Raw genomic sequence first — 18,977 nt, forward strand, 5'->3', positions numbered from 1 at the left:
GCGGGGAAATATCCCGCTCTACACGTGTTTGGGTTTCTCGGGGTGGTTTTCTTGGACGGTGCTCCTGGCTCAGCAACAATACCCGTCTTGTTCGGCCCTTCGCTCCGAAGCGGGCTTGAATAGATCTGTCTAAAATTATAAACCCGGGCAGCCCCTGGGCTCTGAGAGATCACAGGCCACATGCTGGGGCTGAACAAAGCCTCTGCTATTTCCCAACAATTAGCCCAGCTAAAAGGACATCTATCTCCTTCCATTAGAGCCACCACGTGCCTCCCAGTCGGTCCATTGTAAAGCTAATTAAATAACACGCCTCTCTCCCCATGAGGGTCTCCTGATTAGGTCACCTCGGTCCTAAATCCTTGCTGGTGTCAATGGGGAAGAGACAGCTGGTTGTCTGGACTCCAGTGGAAGGGTGGTCACCCACGGACAGCTATCATCAGCGTCACCACTTATTTCGGCTTTTTTAATTACCTTCAGAAAGCTGTCGAATGGAGGTTTTGGGGGGTTCAGCACACAAACTGCTTTGTTTCGCTATGCACTGCCCTGCTGCCTGCAGCGAAAGCTGTGAAAACAGCAGATTTATTGACGATTTTTTTGGTGTGCTTTGCTGGTGGTTGGAGGAAAAAAGCAGACGTAAATATTTTTTTCTAAATGTGTTCTGTGTTGATACAACCGGTTTGGGTTTGTTTGTTTGCTTTTTTCACACACTTCTCATTGGGCTAAAACAGCGAAAAGAGAATAAACAAGAAAACTGGTGTGTCATTCAACCTGAGCTGAAACTTTCTATTTTCACACTCTGACAATGGGAATAAATTTCAAAATGGAAAACAAAACAAGTCAATTAGAAGCAATGTGTTAAGAAACTCCCTTTTTGTCCTGTTAGTTTATCTCTTTGAGGAGGCTTCTGTGCTTCAGGGGCCACCACAACCCATCATCTGGCCCTCGAGAGGGTCAACAGGGCTCTTCTGCAATGCCCAACCTGCATCTGCTTGAGCCAAACGCCACGAGCGGCTTTTCCCTCCATCGGCCCATCCCAGATCTTTGGGCTGAGCTACGTTTGCACCACCACGAAGCTGCTAAATCGCTCCAGATGTTCAACACCTTTTCTCACACTCTCCCAAGACCCGGAAGAAATACAGTTTCCTTCTGCCAAGCCTACAGTCAGCACTAGTTGCGAGTATCCCCTTTAAATCATTATTTTCCACCCTTGTCTATTTAAATCATGATTTTCACACCGAGAGAGTGTGGCTGGAAAGCTGAGAAGGTGGGTCAAGAGACTAATGAGCTGATTTCCTCTGGACCTTCAGCTTCGGGCTTGAAACAGCTGGACCTGCTGCTACAGATGGAGCTCCAGCCACCTCAGGAAAGCAGAATAGCCCCTGTTCCTTCAGCTCTTGTGGTGGGGAAACAGTGGAGAAAGGACATGGAGGAGGAGACAGAGCTGGGTTTCATTCTGGTCGGAAGATGGGGATGCTGACATGAAGCTTGCTTGTGTTTTCCAAACCCCCGAGCTGCTCACAACCATCCTGGGGAGCAGCTGCTCTTGGAGCCTGGCTGGGAAAAAGCTTTGGAAATGCAGCAGGGCTTGCCAGTAAATATATTAATTAGTATGTGTTTATGCATGGCCACAGGGTTTTACTGCAAAAGCACAAGGACCAACTCATTGCCTGCTGCCATCGAAATCATACGAAGCCCATGCTCAGGCAATGCAAATGTTTTACATCAAATAAACAAATTTTACAGCGACATATTAACAGTAAATCAGTATGAAAAGATGCTAGGTGACTCATTTGAAGGCCTACAAGGGGTTGGAACAAAATATAAGCCCAAATTGTAGTTTTAGTGTAACCTAGGAACATGCTGCTCAGCCCTCCATCTGCTTCCAAACCCCAACAGCCGTCTGACTGCTTCATTCATCGCTAACCTACAAAAAAAAGGGCAAAAGCCAAGAAAAAGATGTTTTGTAGCGACTGCCTGCCTGCCCTCGCCCAGCTAGTGCCCTGGGTCCCAAAGCTATGGGAATGGCTCCACAAGCCACTTGATTAATAAGAGCCCAGGGGGGAAAAAACCGTTTATATAACCTCGTCTTCTCTAAACTTCCTAAGTGCTTTAGAAAGTGGCTGCCCTGGAAACCCAAACTGGAAACGAAAAATATTATCTCTTCCATTTATAAACATCTCCGGCGCTAATGAAGTGAGGAGCGGCAGCGACGGGGAGGGGAGCGTCGAGATGCACTTGGCAGGCGTGGGAGAGCCCTGATAAAACCATCTCATTTCAGGTGGGTGCGGAGGAAAAAAGTCCTCCCACCGTGGTCCAGTGCCACCGTTGGCTTCTGCTGCAACACTGCGAGGTCCCTGGGGAGGGATTTTGGAAGATGGATGGTTATGGAAGTATCTGCTACGCCAAACATAGACTGACAACCTTGCCGAACGCAGAGGGAAGGAAGACAGGGTGACATGCAAAAGCAGATGGATGAAACCTTAAAAATAAGTTATCTTGGCTTGAAGATGTAGCTTGGATGAAGCATCACGTCCAAGTGAGTGTTGGTACTCACTGCGCACGCATATTTAGTGGCACAAACTACACAGAACGGGCTCCTTGTGCGTGTCAACAAAGCGCGTCTGTTTACACTAATCTGGTCTAAATAAACACACGCCTGGTCCAGATGAAACTTCTGGGTTCAAACATCCCCTGCCTTGCAGCCCCTCAGACATGTATCTCACACAGAGAGCCAGGAGAAGCATTCCGCAGAACTATCCAACCTAATTCTCCACTTTCTTTCTATGTTGGCATTTCCCACGGAGATTTGTTTTTGCGTCAACAGCAGAAAACGCTGAGTTTTGGCCGGAAGTGTTTGGATTTCGTTTTGACAAAATATTGATGATTTCTGCAGAGCAATCTGTCATTTTTGGCAGCGAGGAAAAGTCAAAAAGCTGTATTTCATCTAGATAGGGGACTGAGCTGACACCCAGCCTGGAAGTCAGCACAAGTGGAAGGCAAAACATGCTACTGGGTTGCCTCGTTATCCTGTCATTTTGATTACTGTAACGCAAGGGAAACCGCTATTACTTTCATGTAGTAGCTGTTTGCCTGGATAGAAACACAACCGAAGCTGCCAGACAAAGGAAGCATCTGGTCTCCTGGGTTTAGGCAGTAACTGGATGCAAAGCAAGGGAAGAAAGAGGTCTGATCATCTCTGGAGACAATTCGCAGATACCCCAAGGTGGTCCAGGGCGGGACTGAGACGCCAGCTTTATTTCCATCACTACCTTCCAGAATTATTCATGCCTCTTGAGCCTGAAAAACTGGGTTGAAGTCTCCCAAGCACAGGCTCTTCTGTGAGATGCCTGGAACTGCCCAAATTAGAAATTTTCCATGAACAGGCTCCCCTGGGGCATCTCCTCCTTTTTTTTTATTCCTATTCTACCTCAATGCTGACATCAGTCTGCCCCAAAACTTAGGATGTGGAGAGTGAATCACACAAACCGGGGAAGAAAGGCATTTCTGGCTCCTGAGAAGCAGTTTTTGATGAGTTAGGGAGAAGCAGTTTGGGCCAGCTCTTCCTAGAAATCAAATCCCTGCTTTGGTGGAGCAGCTTCTTTGGCTCCATCCTATTTGCGCCATGGGAAGCGCAAATATCTGAGCGTGTTTTTGCCGCCCCGTGCGGCATATGCCATGTCAGCAGCCTTGTTTCCCTTTCCAGGAAGGGAAGCCCTGTCATGAACTTTATTATATTGCTTTTTGGTGTGCGTGCCCACCCTCTCCGCCGCTAAAATCTATGGCAGCGTTCCCACTGAGCCGGTTGAAGCCAACCCTGTTTTCCTGTAGGCTAGATCCTGGTTTTCAGTCCTAACCTGCCCTTGCAGCATTGTGGGGGGAGGAAAAAAACACCAAAAGATCTGCAGAGAAGGAAAAGCCCAATTTCAGCTCTTGTGAAACAGCCAACAATTGACCTGCTGCAAAACTCTTTTCCAAAGCCTATTGATACAAAACCACACAGCGGAAGGGCCATCGGTGGGCTGTGTAAACTTCAGCACGTGTTCAGCAGCTTCAAGGGCTTGGTGTCATTTAAGATGTCTATTCTATTTATTTTGTACAATATCAAACACTTGTACAGTACCGTTTGTTCTCCAGGGACTTCCAGCCACTCGCCTGACCTCAATGAATTAAGCATTGCAATAAAATGTGCAAAGAATTAATAATCTGCATCTCCAACGTGAGAAACTGCTGCGCAGTGGCTCACAGGCAGCATTTTGAAAGGTTTAGGCAGTTCACTCCAATGGTAATCGGTGGGGTTTAGATGCCTAAGGACTTTCGGTCAAGTGATGTAGCCAAGGTCTTCCAAATCCCAGCTGTAAAACCCCATAATCCCAGCCAGATCTCCTAAATCTGCTGTTCCTATCCCTGAGAACCCTTTCTCCATAAAAAGACCACGGATGCTGAGGAAGAACAACCAGGGTCTAGAGCTCGGATGAATTAAACCACCCCATGGGCTGGGAAAAAGGATGTTGTGTTATATAGACCAAGCACTACAGGGTCCTTTCAGTCAAACAATTGATTTTTGCAAAGCAGGAACGGAGAGATGGTAAGGGAGCAGAGTGAGAGCACAGATCTGTATCTCCCGTCAGTGCAATCCTCCTGGAGGTGTCTGTGTTAGAAATAACAATTAAAAAAACCCAGAAGAAACAGACCATCCTAATACAACTTGCCCCCCTCCCCAAATGTCTGACAGCAGCGGTTTTGCAGACTGAAGTGATGCAAATAGCTCAGATAAGGTTCAGATAAAGTATCTGAGCTCTCAGGGGCTTATCTGAGCTGAACACCGACTCCAAAAATACTGAAATTTGCCCTGTGGGACTATCTCCAGAGAGCTCGATTTCCATCTGAAGCCTCGACCTCCAGCGGCTGCAGTAACAGCTCCTGTTCAAATGCATTCTTGAGATAGCGGCGTGGGACGGGCAGGTCTGCAGCCCCGCTGGCCTGCGCTATCTGGGGATGTTGCAAGAGCCAGGCTGATGGCTCAAGGAACCGGTGACGGCACCTTTCACCGCTGGCACTTACAAGGTAACAGACGAGGTAAAACTGTCAATGGGAAGATCACTTTCCCTTGGTGACAAAGTGCTTTTCGAAGGCTTTTCCTTTCAGCTCCGTTCCCTCTGACCTGGCTTGCAGGAGGGCATTGGCTTAGGGTGCCGTGAGCTCCATCACAGACTGTCCATCATGCTAAAATTTGGGGTTTCCAAGGCAGCTTGGATGCAGCAAGGACCCGGGTGCAAAACCCATTTGGGCTTCTCTGCAAATCTCAACCTGACAGGACGTAAAGGGAATCAGCAATCACGGCGAGGAGCTCTGGTCAAACAGACCCGGGCTTGCAGACAATCTTTAATATTAATTTAAGGTGAAAAACATTCATGCTTAGAGATCCAGCCTTTCTGAAACACGGCGGCCTCAAAATGTGTGAGACCTGGTGGTATGCGACTCAGACTGTGAAAGGAGCCAGGGGAATTCCTAGGCCAGGCTTAGAGAGGGTAAAGATGGTACAAGGGGCCCGTTAGGTCACTTACACCCAGACTAGAGTTATTCTTTGTACTGCAGGAGTATCACAGGTCCCCCATCTTACCCATATGGTGGGTACTCTACAAACAAAAGAGTAAAAACAGCAGGATTCTTCCCCAAAGGGTTTGCAACAAAATAATCAGTATTCTAATAATGTGTACACCTAATGAAAATCGAGCAAGGATTAAAAAAGAGCTTTCTGAAAACCATTCTCCCGATCTCACCGATTCAAGCAAAGTGAGATTTCCTCTGTGGAGGTTTGCAAGCATCAGGCAGTGTTCTAAGGCAAGAATAACTATTAAATTCTATAGGATGGCTCATAAACCAAAGGAAAAGAAAAAGAAAAAAAGAGAGATTTCATTTCCTAGTAAAACATTCCCAAGGGCTGGTTCCCAAAGGGCTGCGGCGGAGTGCTGGCTCCCCTCGGGCAGCGCCGCTTCGCCCTGGCTGAAAACCAGGGATGGGGAGAGCGCGTGGGCAGCTCCGGCTGCCTCAGCCGCGTTGGCAGCACCAGGGTTAATCGCGCCGGCGCCCTGTAATGCAATGATTTCTGTTTTATTTCAGCAGGGGAAGTGTGTCCCGGCCTGATTAGCCCAATGGTTTCCTCTTTTCCCATAACCTCCAGACCCCCATGGCCTAAGTGTTTACTTTCTGAAATAAAAAATCTGCTAGTGTTTTTCTTTTTTCAGGGCATGTGTATTTTGGGAGGATTCGGGGGGAGGAAAGCGGAGAGGGGGAGTTGAATGGGATGGGAGGTTTGCATACACCTCCCTTCTCTCTCCCACCCCTCACCCCCAGCTCCTTCCCAGCTGCAACCTCTGAGCTGAGACTTCTGGCTTCAATGTGAGAGAGAGAGAGAAAGGGAGAGAGAAACGTATTAATGAGAGAGTTGCTTCAGCAGCTATAAACACAGAGAACATCTGGAGGGAGAGAGAGGTGCTTCGTGCTGCCAGGAGCTGAAGGAAACAGGCTGTTTTGGGGGTCCCAGCCCCCCTGAGCTCCCCATGTCCCCGTCTGCCTGCCCTGCACGTGGCTCTGCTGGCATCACCCCGCCAGCCCTGTCCTTCCAGAGAGAAAATACGCCAAGACCATCCCAAAATATTTTCCTCAAGGCATTAGAGAAGCCCGAGAGAACTTGTTGCTTAGTCCCTTTCCTCCTTAACTCTACACCAAGTTATTCCCTGCCCACGGAACACCTAAGCTGCTCTTTTTTGCAATGGTTCTCATGCACTTTGCTAACTTGAGTTTTGCATCTTGCTGAGCTCCCATCGCCCTGTTACACTTGAGAACCTCAGCGAATCTGCGGGCATCACCCAAAAACCAAGCAACAACCTTCCAGCTTCCACCCAGGGCACCAACAGCCTGTTGAGAGCACAATTCCTCACTGAACGGCTGCTGGTCCCCAGCTGACACTGGCTTGCAGCTCAAGTGGGAAAAGAGCTCCACACTCCTTCTCTGGTGACGGCCCAACGTGCAGGGAGCTCCCTTGGGTTTTGCCTTTGAGAGGCGAGACGGGGATTTTTCCAGAGTTAGACAGGAAAAAAATGGAAAAGCCAAAGCCTGGATTTTTGTCATTCTCTTGCTTCAGTGCAAATAAACCTCACTGAGTGCTGACTTGCAGCAGGTCACAGCGGGGATGCAGAGGGAGCATCAGAAGCATCACCTCTGCCTTTTCCTTACCTGCAAAACAACCAGGACCCTCACAAACCAGAGAGTGAGTCCAGATAGAGCCAACAGAACACCCAAAGACTGCCACAAAGGAAAAAGGTCAAAGCAAAACCCATTCCAACCAGGCTACAAACACCACCTCGCCAGCCAGAGAATGACACTAGAGCCCAGCAGAAAGGGCTCATTCACCCCCCGAATGGCCGGGGAGAGCTGCAAATCTGGGGGGAACAGCAGCAGCAAATTGGGAAGAGGCAGGATTTTGTGCACAGCTTTTGCTGAGCATTGAAATAAATCCACAGCCATCGCTTTGGCTCTTGTTCATCCCACCCTGTGGTGGTTCACCCCTTTTTTTCTCCCCCTTCACCTTCCTCCATGTCCTCCCTTGCCCATCGCTCGTTTTTGGAGGAGGGAAAGGCCCGAGTGGCCGGGCAAGGAGAGCAGCCTGAGCAGTCCCGCGAGGTCTGGCAGCCACAAGCAGATGTGTGTGCCCTGCGCAAAGACACCCATTCATCTCGGCGGAGAGCAGAGCGTGCGGGGGAGGCAGCAGCAGCGCAGGGGAGGGGGGAAGTGTTGGAGGAGGCTGAGAAAAGGAAAGAGGCCGCGGTTAAAAATAGGATAAAAGGACATAAAAAAAAAAAAAAAAGCTTCGCTCAGAAAATGTGCTGCAGCTGGAGAAGCCATCGGGCTGAGCCTGGTCAGCGTTCACCTTCTCCCCTTTTCTACTCCTCCCCAAGCCCCTTTCCTCCGAGCATGAGGCTGGAAGACAGCCCAAGAACTGCTCACAGAAAACGCTTTCCTCCAGGAATCTCCACCGGCGATGGGGGGGACAGCGTGGGGAAAAAGGGAGAGTTGGCCAGGGGTGCAGGTGGTCCCCAGGGAATCGGTGCAGGCTGAGCTGAGAGCTGGGCTTGGAGGAGGATCACAGCCAGACGTAGCAAAGGCAGAGCATCCCTGTTTTGGCTGCACCCTGCAGTGTGTTGCTCCAGCTACAAGGGCTTTATTTTGTTGCCAAACCAAGAAAAACACTGCTATGGCACAGGCTGCAGGGACCCGAAGCACTGGGGGGTTGGATGCAGGTTTGCTGCATTAGGGATATTCCACCCTCAAAGTGAATGAACCCAAAATATTCTGGGCTGAGAGGTGGCACCAAGATAACGTAGTCAGACAGCATCAGGGAAAGGCTGGGCTCTGCCCCATGGGTGCTGCGGATGAGCCTAAGGTGACGCCTTTTATTTGTGACAGGGTCTGGGTGCAAGAAACCTGATCGAAATCAGCAGGACTGCTTTAGGAAAGCAGAGCCAGACCTGCAGCTCTCATTTCTCCTCTCATTTAATTTCCTGCCTTACAAATCCCAAACCCAATCCCAATTTCTCCGCGAAAGCAGGATCACTCCCCCAAAACACTCCTGAGAGCATCTTCAGTCCAAAAGTGCTAATTCAGTGGTAGAAACTTCTTCAGAAGAACTTCATCACCCCTCGCCTTACACTAACAACAGCGTTATCTCCCCTGTCGCGAAGGAAAACAAACCACTTTGGAGTGGAAGGGCTTGTCAAAGTGGCCTTGGCCCAAAAAGGCAGCGCGGTCGGGACTGAGTCCATGCTAAAATGATAATACCAGTACCAAATCTTTTCCTCCCCTCCAGTTTTGTGCCTAAGCTTGTCTCATCCAAAAAGTATTACAAGGAGGTAATATTAGGATATTATTACCTTAGGAATTAGATACACAGAGCTAAGTGTGGCTTTCAGCATCCAACATATGCACTGCAGATTGTGGGAGCAAGCTAACAAGTAAAACTGGCTCTACACCATGTCCAAATTTTTGCTTTTTAAACAGAAAAGCACCAGCCCTTCTTGTCTTTATCAACACCCTAAATCCACATCAGGCTTTGCTTTATCCATGTTGCTGAATAATCTTATCATACTTCAAGCACAGTGCAAATAAACTCGCCCACGCTTCAAAGGCAAAATATCTTCTCTAAACGCAAGCAGCTCTAAAACTTTTAGAAATGTTGTGGCTTTCTATTGCAAGAGGATATATTCACACTTGCATTTTCCTTGCTGACTTGTTTCTTTTGCCAACATCAAGACCATGAAAACCAAAATAGCCTCTAGTACACCAGAAGAATAGATGACAAATGGTTTTAGTGTGCAGCCGAAACACAAAGGAGAAATGAAAGACTGTTCCTAGGGGTATATACAAATGAGAGTTTCCTCTCGTTTAAAATTAGAAACTGCTCTAGACTGAAGAAACAACAGCATTAAAAAAAAAAAAAAAAACAATAAAAAATCAGCGAAAGAGTACCTTGCATTGCAACAGGAAGAACTGAAAAGTAACTCTGGGGTGTTGCAAGAGAATGAGAGGCCTGTCCTACCCGACCCAATGCACCAAAAGTTTGATCAAAACCTGTGGAAACCTGGCTTCACTGAGGTTTGAACCAGGCTCCGGCCTCTGCAGCAAGAAATTGCACAGAGCCGGCATGGGGTAATGGAGATCTGCACTGAAGATATGTTGGTCCCTGGAGAGAGCACTTTCACAGAAAAGGGGAGAGGGTAGGGGGGAAAAAACCCAAAAGCCGCACAAAGCAAACTTTCCAGGCACAGATTTGCAAAATGTTTGAGTAAATCCAAATGCTGCAAGGGCAGATTTCATCAGAGCAGAGTTGACATCACACTGAGAGAGGTCACCCGCAGGAGTTGAGCAAATAGCTGAAATAGGAACGGCTGGGAATCGGCAGCGGGGTTTTGCTCCCGCGCTCTGCATCCTCACAAGTGCTCACCAAAGGAGAAAAAGAGAAAAGAAATGCCTGAATATTTGCCAAGGAGAGATTTCAAACTGTACGTTTTACTGCAACAGTCTCTAGTTCTGCTGAACTCTTTAGCTGCAAAAAGTCTCTAAACATCAGGGCTTTTCCCCTCCCAAGGGGCCAATGTGCATAACTAACGAGCCGGGAACAAGTCACAGAAGACCAGCACATGCCATGCAAAAGCTTACATGGGATTTAAGTGCTTCACGATAGGCTTATATGGGACTTAACTGAAACATAAACTTCATATTGGCCCTTTGCAAAGGTCACATTCATGCAACTTGAGATCTTTCGCTTATACCTGAATCCTCCACGACAGCTTTTTGCAGAAGGACTGGCTGCCCGTCTGACATCTGCCAGTTGCTTCTACAAGGAGCAGCCCAAACTGTGAGCTCAGCTTGAAGATTTGCGGCTTGAACAACGCGCGGGGCAAGAATTAGTCACCGACGATTTTGTAAATGACTCTTCAAATTATGAATGTGTCAGAGGAGACAGTCGTTTAGTCCAAGCTGGCGGGTTGCTTTAGCTGTGCAGCTCATTGCAACCGTGGCCGCACATCTCCAGCTGTGGTTATCTGAAAAATGTGCGTCACCCTCCCAAGCAGCAAATATACAAGAGCAGGAGACCCAAAATTACTACCACAGAGGAGTTAAAACTCCGTGGCCTTTCCAAAGCCACCAGCAAGGGCATCAATCCTGCAAACACTATGAGAAATGCTGAAGATGCAACCAGCACTTTAGTAGATCCACCTCACCCATGGCATCTTCCATAGATCTCCCTGACTGTCCAGACCCCAGGGAGCAGTAACCAGGGCTGCAGACCCTAAATGAAAAGGGGGTACATGCAGGATGTCAAAATGACCCCCTGAAAGAGGAGAGGGGTTCTCTGAGCTGGGTAAGAAGGTATCTTGCATCCTTCAGCATCACACTAAGGATGAGAATAATTAAACAAAGCAGCTTTAAGGTTTTTTATCTGCTTTCTCACCCTGTGGCGGGGCTTTGTGGCTCATCTTTGCGCCTGAGTGGGAGGAGGCGGGAAAGGCACCATCCCAGTTCGCATCCCCCCGCCTCGACATGGCGCCCTACCCGTGCCGTAGTGCTCCAGCCCGGTGGGCACCTCTTGCGTGGCAGGTTCATCCCAGAGCGGGCAGCAGGTCCTCGGCGGGCAGCAGGTGGCCTGAAAGCCGCAGGTCACCCAGGGATCCTCGCAGGGGCCAGCAGCACCTTGTTTCTGGGAGAGGGAGAAGCGTCAGGGGAGTGGGACCCCAAAATGGCGGCCCCACACAAGGGGGCGGCACAGCTTTCCACACCCAAATTCAGACACAAGTTTCCAAAACGGCGGGATTTGCTCAGGAGAAATTATGCCGTCCAAACTCAGCCGGCTGAGGGGTGTCACAATCAGGCTTTAAAAGCCCTTTTTTAAACAAAAGGTGAGGGGAAAAAATGAAGGTTCGTGGGGCGCAAGATAGCGGTGAGGAAGGGGGTCTCCTCAGGGCTGGTGTGGGGGGGACACCCGCCATGAAATGGGACCCATTTCAGCCAAAATTGTTATTTTTTGGCAGCGTGAGGCAGGAGGCCCCACGTTCCATCCAAAAATGTGAGGAGCTGAGGGGCACCCCGGCACTATGGGGGCCCCCAGCCCCGTGCTGAGGCCAATCTGCATATTCATGTAAATATTCCTACTTAGATTGGTATTATTTGGAAATACTACGTTTATATTTATCTTTGTGTTATTTGTGTTTAGATTTGTCAGTTGCATTTATGTGTCCACAGACATATATGTGTGTGTACACATCCACATGTATACACATGTAGCATACACACACTAAGTATATGCACACATCTCTATATTTATATAAACTTAAGTATTATCACATATATATTATGTAATACACTGTATTATTACATGCTTGCACATAATACATGTATGCATGCATTGATTATATGTGCAATATAGGCATGTATATAGCCACATCTATGCAATACTAGTTTATCACTGTCATTATGTAATACAAATATTTGGGTTTATTGTGTATAAAGTTCTATTTATACTTCACATAGAAAATATATGTATTGTATATACAAGCTTATATAGATATATGGAACTAAATCTAGGATATAATTTTCATTTTCTTTTATACATATATCACAGTATCACAGTATCACAGTATGTTTGGGATTGGAAGGGACCTCAAAAGCTCATCCAGTCCAATCCCCCTGCTGGAGCAGGAACACCTAGGTGAGGTCGCACAGGAACATGTCCAGGCGGGTTTTGAACGTCTCCAGAGAAGGAGACTCCACAACCTCCCTGGGCAGCCTGTTCCAGTGCTCTGTCACCCTCACTGAGAAGAAGTTTCTTCTCAAATTTAAGTGGAACCTCTTGTGTTCCAGCTTGATCCCATTACCCCTTGTCCTATCATTGTTTGCCACTGAGAAGAGTCTGGCTCCATCCTCATGGCACTCACCCTTTATATATTTATAAACATTAATAAGGTCGTGTATATAGCTTATATACATATTTTCCTTATATTCATGTGTGTATATACATACATACCGTATAAGATATATAGCGCATATATATGTATATCTCTATATAAGAAGATTACAACATATACATACATACAAATAAATTACTATTATTATTTCCCTGCAGCAAAATAGTTTTGCTTCATTTCCAATCCGTATTTAGAGGACAAATGCACACGTGGAGCCATTTAAAAGAAAAATCTCGAGCTGTGTTAGAAATATTTCACGTGTCAGGGTGGTCTTTTCTTCCTAATTTGGTGCAAATTTTGCTTTCTAGCAGGTCTTCTGTGCAGTCTGGTGTCTCAGCTCGGAGTTACAGCTTTCACCTGCCCTCGCTTAGGATCTTTGACACTGGCCAGCATTTCTTTGGGCGAAGTTCTCCAAAAACTCCAGCCCAACTGAGTGAAGCTTTTCCAAAGCCTGGTCTAAGTTTGTGCTGGTCCCACCGCGTCCACCCCCAGCAGGTGAAGGTCGGGGAGTGGAGCCACTGGGACAATGGCGACTCCGACAATCCTCCTCCCAACACAAGGGCAGGAAATCCGATGCCACGATCTTATTTCCAGTCGCGGTTTGCGAGCTCAAGAGGTTCAGAAAAGCTTCGGGTAAACACACAGCGTTCGAATGTTGCTCTGAACTACATGAAGCTTTGGAATAATTTAGCGGTTGACACTCAGCTGTGTCAATGAATGGGCTGGAAAGTCACAGCAACCAAAGAGAGAGAAAAATAACCCAAACTCCTTTCTTACCATCACTCCGGGGCGAGCTAAAGGATAAGGGGCTGCGCTGCTGATGGTTGCGTCCACATAGTAACTCATCATCTCAGAGGTGCCTGTGGAAATGGAGATGGACATGAGATGCCCAGCTGCAGAAGGCATAAAAACTGACATTATCAGCTAAGCCTGTGTTTTCTCACTAGCATAGAAAGCTAGGACCAGGCTGTCATCTTAATGAGTTTAAGCTGGAAAAGTTAAGAGGAAAAATATCTGTATTAATAGCAGATATTGTGATTAGATGTGTTGTATCAACAACGCGGACATGCAGAGCCATTAGTGTAAACTGCTGAGAGCCTGACAATGGTGAATGAATTATCACCTGGAAGCTGATGGAGCTACTCTGGGGGAAGATGAGATCATATTTCCTTTGCTGTAGAACCAGTGGGAAATTGTTGCCAACTTTTTTCTTTTGGAAAAAAAAAAAAAAAAAAAAAAAAAAAAAAAAAAGAAGAAAATAAAGGAAGCCAGTTTGTTGAGATCAACACCTTTCCTGTAAAAGCTTAATCAAAAACAATCTGTTTCACAAAGAACTTCGTTCATTTCAAGAGACATCTTCTGTATTCCTGTGTTCATGCCCCTTTGCTAAAGCTCTCCCTTGCATTGCTGAGACTTATAGTTCTGACTATTTGGTTTTCAATCACAGATTAGCCCATTTGCATAGCCGAGGTGAAGGAGCTGCAATCCATTTTCAAATCTGGAGATGTTTCTCCCTCTCTCCTTAAATGCCCAGTGGAAAAATGCAGGGCCAACACGCTTTCTGTGTTTTGGGGAATGTGACTTCGAGGTGCTGGGAGGAAAGAGTAAAGAGGGAGTAGCCTGGGATGGGGCTGGTTACAACTCAGAGCCAAAGGGGAATGGCTATTTTCATCTCACTGATCCATGGCACAGCCTGAGAGGTGCACACGCTGCCGCTGCTTTAACCTCTCCGAGAACACAACAGCTCCAGTTCCTCTGCAAACCCCCACTTTTGATTTCTGCAGAGCTCCCGTGCCACCCGCTGCAGATGCAAACACTTGTCCAAGTCATCACGTTATCTTCAGCCTCCTCTTTCTGCTCTGCACCCAAGAATAGCTGCCAGAGGAACCAGGACCTAGTCCCAGCCTCCCCCCAGCTCCTTCCCTGCTCACAGAGCCAAGGTCCAGCCACAAACCATCCAAACAAAGGGCAGATCCCGCTTCAGCTGCACCTCACTCAGCACTTCAGCAAAAAAAAGGCCTCCAGATACCATCTCCCAGCGCTGTGACTAATGGCCAAACGTGAAACACCTGCGTGTGTATGTGTATATGTATTAAATTATCATCATCATTTCCTGCTTGTTATTACTAACTTTTGCTCTAACACCAGTACTATTTTTTTTTCTTTTAAACTTCTCTTTTTAATTCACAAAACTGAAAACGACCTATGTGGTGGAAGTACAATGAGCCAGATTCTCTTTGTGCTTAGAGCAACCCAAAAACACACATATTGCAAGTAGCTGCAGCTGAGAAGCCTTAACTAATCTCAGCATCTGTGCATACCCTCCCAGCCTGCTCTAACTGAGCGTTAAAAACCACTTTGGCTTAAATCTCTTTGCAGACAAAGAAGCTGCATGGAGCCCGTTTCTGCAACTCAGCTAATGAAGGGCAAAGCGTTCAGTCCCAGTTCCCTGATCCTGACTTAAAAAGTCTCTCCTAAACATGAACTGACTTCCCCCTTGCTCTAGAGTAAGGACTAAAGCTGCCAAACTGCACCAAAGGAAGACAGATGCTGCAAAACAGAGACAGAGAAACCTCCAGGCTGATTCACCTGTTTCAATGACACACACGTGTCCGAGAGTGAGGAGTTACAGCGTTAAAACAGCAGTTGAAACAGCAGCTCTTTTTTTTCCTGCTTTGCAGCTTTTGTGACAGGCAGTTGGGGTTTGGGTTTTGTTTGGTTTGGTTTTTCCCTTTGATCGAGACACCTAAGCCAACACCGGCTCTCGAGAGCAGCTTTCATGCCTCGCTCAATGTCGTTTGCATCTTTCTCAGGATGCTGCTGCCAACTGAACCTTCCAGCAAAGTACCACCCATTGATGCTCAAAGCGGCATGTGCTTCGGTCAGAGGAGAACGACTAAACCCATCCTGACACCCAGGACAAGGCTTCATGCAAATAAAGGAATATTAAGAAGATTGTCAGAGCTGGAAAGCAGCGCCACCCCCACCCCATCCTGAGCCCCAGACTGGAAACGAGGAATTATCATCTCTAGGCAGCAAGATTTATAGCAAGGACAGTTTGCTTTTTGGTTGCTTTTCCCCTGCAAGCTGTACTATTAAAAAGCATAAGTGGGTGTCAAAAATACAGTGCAACCTCAGCAACTGTTTGCACCCCCATCGCTGTCGGTTCAGGGCAAGTCCACATTCAATGCAAATTAAATCTGCCTGATGCAGATTTTGTGGGTGACAACGGTTAAACGACAGAGAGACGCAGGTTTTAGGCTGCGAAAGGGACCTGGGAGACAAGCTTTGCTAGAAAAGGGCAGATGTGCAGCTTCTGTGCATAAAATTATTGTGCTTTAGAAAAAAAAAAAATAATAAAAATTAAAAGTAAGCAAAGGCAAGATGACAGCAGAAAGGGAGCTCTGATGTGTTTCGTCCAGGCTAATTTTAACAGAACTTCCACCACTTCCCAGAGGAAACTACTTCACAGCCCAAAACATCTCTCACTGTCAGCAAGTTTCCCTGATGTCTGAGCGATATTTTTCTTCTCTTTAGCTTCCTCTAATAAGAGCCTAACGAGTTCCTCTCCTCCCCTCGGACGCCGGTAGACAGCTTTAATGACCGCTCAGGAGCTAAATTCAATGATCGCACTCTGCGTGGCAGGTAGCTTGGCTGATATTAAGGAAATCACTGTAGATTTACCCCAAGATAATCAAGATCCATGGCTTGCTGAGAGCTGTTAATAAATAGAGGGGAATCAGAGCCATTTGGTAAAATCCTTAATGACTTAACAGCTTGACTTCAGACTTATTGTTTGCTCTTATTATTTCTGTCTTATTGCAAAAACATGTGTGGGAGAAACAGCATTTATTTTGGGACTTGATCAAGTACCAGCCAAAGCTGTTGGACTCTTGGGCCATTGCTAAACTAAATTACAATTCTAATTTCACTTCAACATCCATCCCTCCTCTTTTACGAGAGATTTTTTTTTTTATGAATTACCAAGCTTAGTTTAAAAAGTGAAAAGCTATTTGTCCTCACCATTAACACACACACACACACCCGTGCTGAAGTTAGGAAAGAGTTAAAAATGTGTATTAAAATGAAGTAATTGTCTATTGATATATGAGGACCCTTGACAATATTTTTATATAGTGTTTTAGTATTATGTTGTTTAGAGGATGGGGAAATATCAAGATATTTCTGATTTAAAGAATGTGAATGAAGACTTTGAAGATGAGAAGCAGCACCTTCCGCATGACCATGTTCCATGGGCTGCTGCACTGGCAGCTCGCTGACCCAAAGCTGCTCAGCGATGGCCATTTTATTTTTGCATCAAGTAATAATTTATCATCTTTGAGGGGGCAGGGAAAATAGCTCATGGAAATGACATTCTTCCGCAAGGCTTTAACCCTCGAAATCCTGGCACTTTCCAGGCCGCCTGCCAATTCCGTTCTCAGGGGAAAGAGCGTTTGTTGATCTGTTGGCATGTTGAAAACCTCATGCGATTTGTCAAACCCTGGCACCAGCTTAAAATAAAAGGAGCATCCTAATGTAGGGATGCAAGCAATAAAAATTGGCATGTTTCCCTTGCTGCCTATTCGCAAGCCCTGGGTTTTAACAGATCGGCCACCTCCTGGTCTGTTTCATATCAGAGAATCCAACATTTGTTATGATTTTAAAATGCTCTCGAAGATAATACCTGATTTACCAAAGGAAAGCCAGGCAAGGCAGTAAATACTGATGCTACGGTAAATAGAACAATAGCACAATCGCCTTTCTGCACCTTTAATAAATACTCCAAGAGATTAAATGGTTTGGCTGAGGTTACAGGGAGAAAGTGAGGGTGAGAGGCCGAGGATGGGAGCCCCTGAGCCACTATCTTAACTCCCCGGTGGTGATTGCAGCCGGATTAGTGACGCTGTAATGAGGCTGTCCGCACCGGTTTTGGGAACAATGAGGATAACAGGATGGAGGGGGGAGATGCCTGTCAGCACATCACTTTCTGCTTTAATGCTGTGCTTTTTCTTTTCTCAGCGGGTGTCAGATCTGAAGGAGATCTGATGGTACCTCAAGAGCCATCCTATTTGGCTGGACAGACTCGAGCTGGGACGGACAACAGTGTCACCAGTGGTCACCAGATAGCGCTGGGACACTTCAGGTTTGGACCAGTCTCATATACACACGCACTTTGCTCTCTGTGCTTGGCAGTAAGCTGCTTTGTGCTTTAGATTTCTCCTTTGCCTCGCTCATTCCTCTCTTAGTCAGCTATTTAGTAATTAAACTAAAATAATGTCACCATCAACAGCAGCACCGAATCAACAGCCAGCTGACAGCACAAGGAGAGGGTTTAGGTAGGATGTTACCATTAAATCTCTTTTGGATCCTGCCACCTACTTGCAACTGCAGGAAGATGTGAATGTGTGGATGGAGGTTTAATTAGTTAATCTGTTATTTCACTCACAAATTTCCCTCCGTGAAAGAACAGACTTAGAGCACAACGTCATCGGCCAGATCCTCAGCTGCGGCAAAGCAAAAGGGGAAAAGAACCTGTTGAGTTCAGCGAGGGGTCCTGTGCACCAGGGAAGGATCTGGCCCTGCGAGGAGCATGTGTTCCCCGTCTCAGAGAACCTGATCTGCCACATGGCAAAGGGATTTTGGTCAGGGATTGACAACTCAGCTATAAATTTGTGTTTTGCTCCAGATTCCCTGTATGACCCCCAAAAATCCCAGCCACTGGGTGTGTGGTACCATTCCATGCTGCCTGGGGTGAAAATATCTGGGCAACCCAAAAAATCTGGCTTGCCAGAAAATTGTTTATGTGACAGGCAGGGGTGAGGTTAAAAAAACGGCTGAACTAGAGGCAGCAGGAACAGCCTGTGAGCAGGAAACAGCTCTGGATCCAGCCCACAGCCCCCAAAGGTGTCAGTTGACAGCCCAGGATGGGAAGTCGATGGTAACTGTAATACCAAATGAGTGGCCACATGCAAAGCGATGATTTCAAGACTAATGGGAAGGGGAAAGGCCTTGGCTCTGCTCCTCGGGGGCTCGTAAACCCCACTGGTGCTTTTTGGGCTGGCTGAGGGGTGCAGGATTGTGCCCTTCCCAAGGCAGCACATCCCTGCAGCTGTCACATTCAGGTTCCAGTTCCTCCTGAAAACAAATGCTGGCACCTCTGGCACTTTCTGCCCTTTGCGGGATGGCATTGCTCTTAAAAACCTGCGGAGGTGCAGCAGCAAACCCCTTACAAGCACCCCCAAAAAAGACAGGAATCAGCTCTGGTCAGCTTCTCCCCGAACAAACCAACCCCCATTCAAACAAAAATATAATTCAAAACGTAAAAGGAGCTGCGAATTTAATCCACTGTAACAATGCCAAGGCGCAGCCTTCTACCTAGATAAGGGTAGCAATAACATTTTCCTGAACATACATATAAACTTTATATACTCTATATTAAAAAAAAGAATAGGACTT

At 46.9% G+C, this 18,977-nt stretch overlaps 1 protein-coding gene across 2 annotated transcripts in view; it reads right to left on the minus strand.

The window, feature by feature from the left end:
* ETS1 (ETS proto-oncogene 1, transcription factor) overlaps positions 1 to 18,977 on the minus strand; it is a gene marked incomplete at its 5' end in the record, with an annotated part of 63,034 nt that overhangs the window by 43,727 nt on the left and 330 nt on the right. For both annotated transcript variants that reach the window (XM_082070573.1, XM_082070574.1), the window contains 2 exons: positions 11,113 to 11,257; positions 13,299 to 13,381. In XM_082070573.1, the coding sequence (XP_081926699.1) occupies positions 11,113 to 11,257; positions 13,299 to 13,381 (228 nt within the window). The remainder of the gene's footprint in view (positions 1 to 11,112; positions 11,258 to 13,298; positions 13,382 to 18,977) is intronic.

The sequence above is a fragment of the Streptopelia decaocto genome (genome assembly GCF_964273445.1).
Source record: "Streptopelia decaocto genome assembly, chromosome: 21".
In the NCBI taxonomy this organism is placed as follows: Eukaryota; Metazoa; Chordata; class Aves; order Columbiformes; family Columbidae; genus Streptopelia; species Streptopelia decaocto.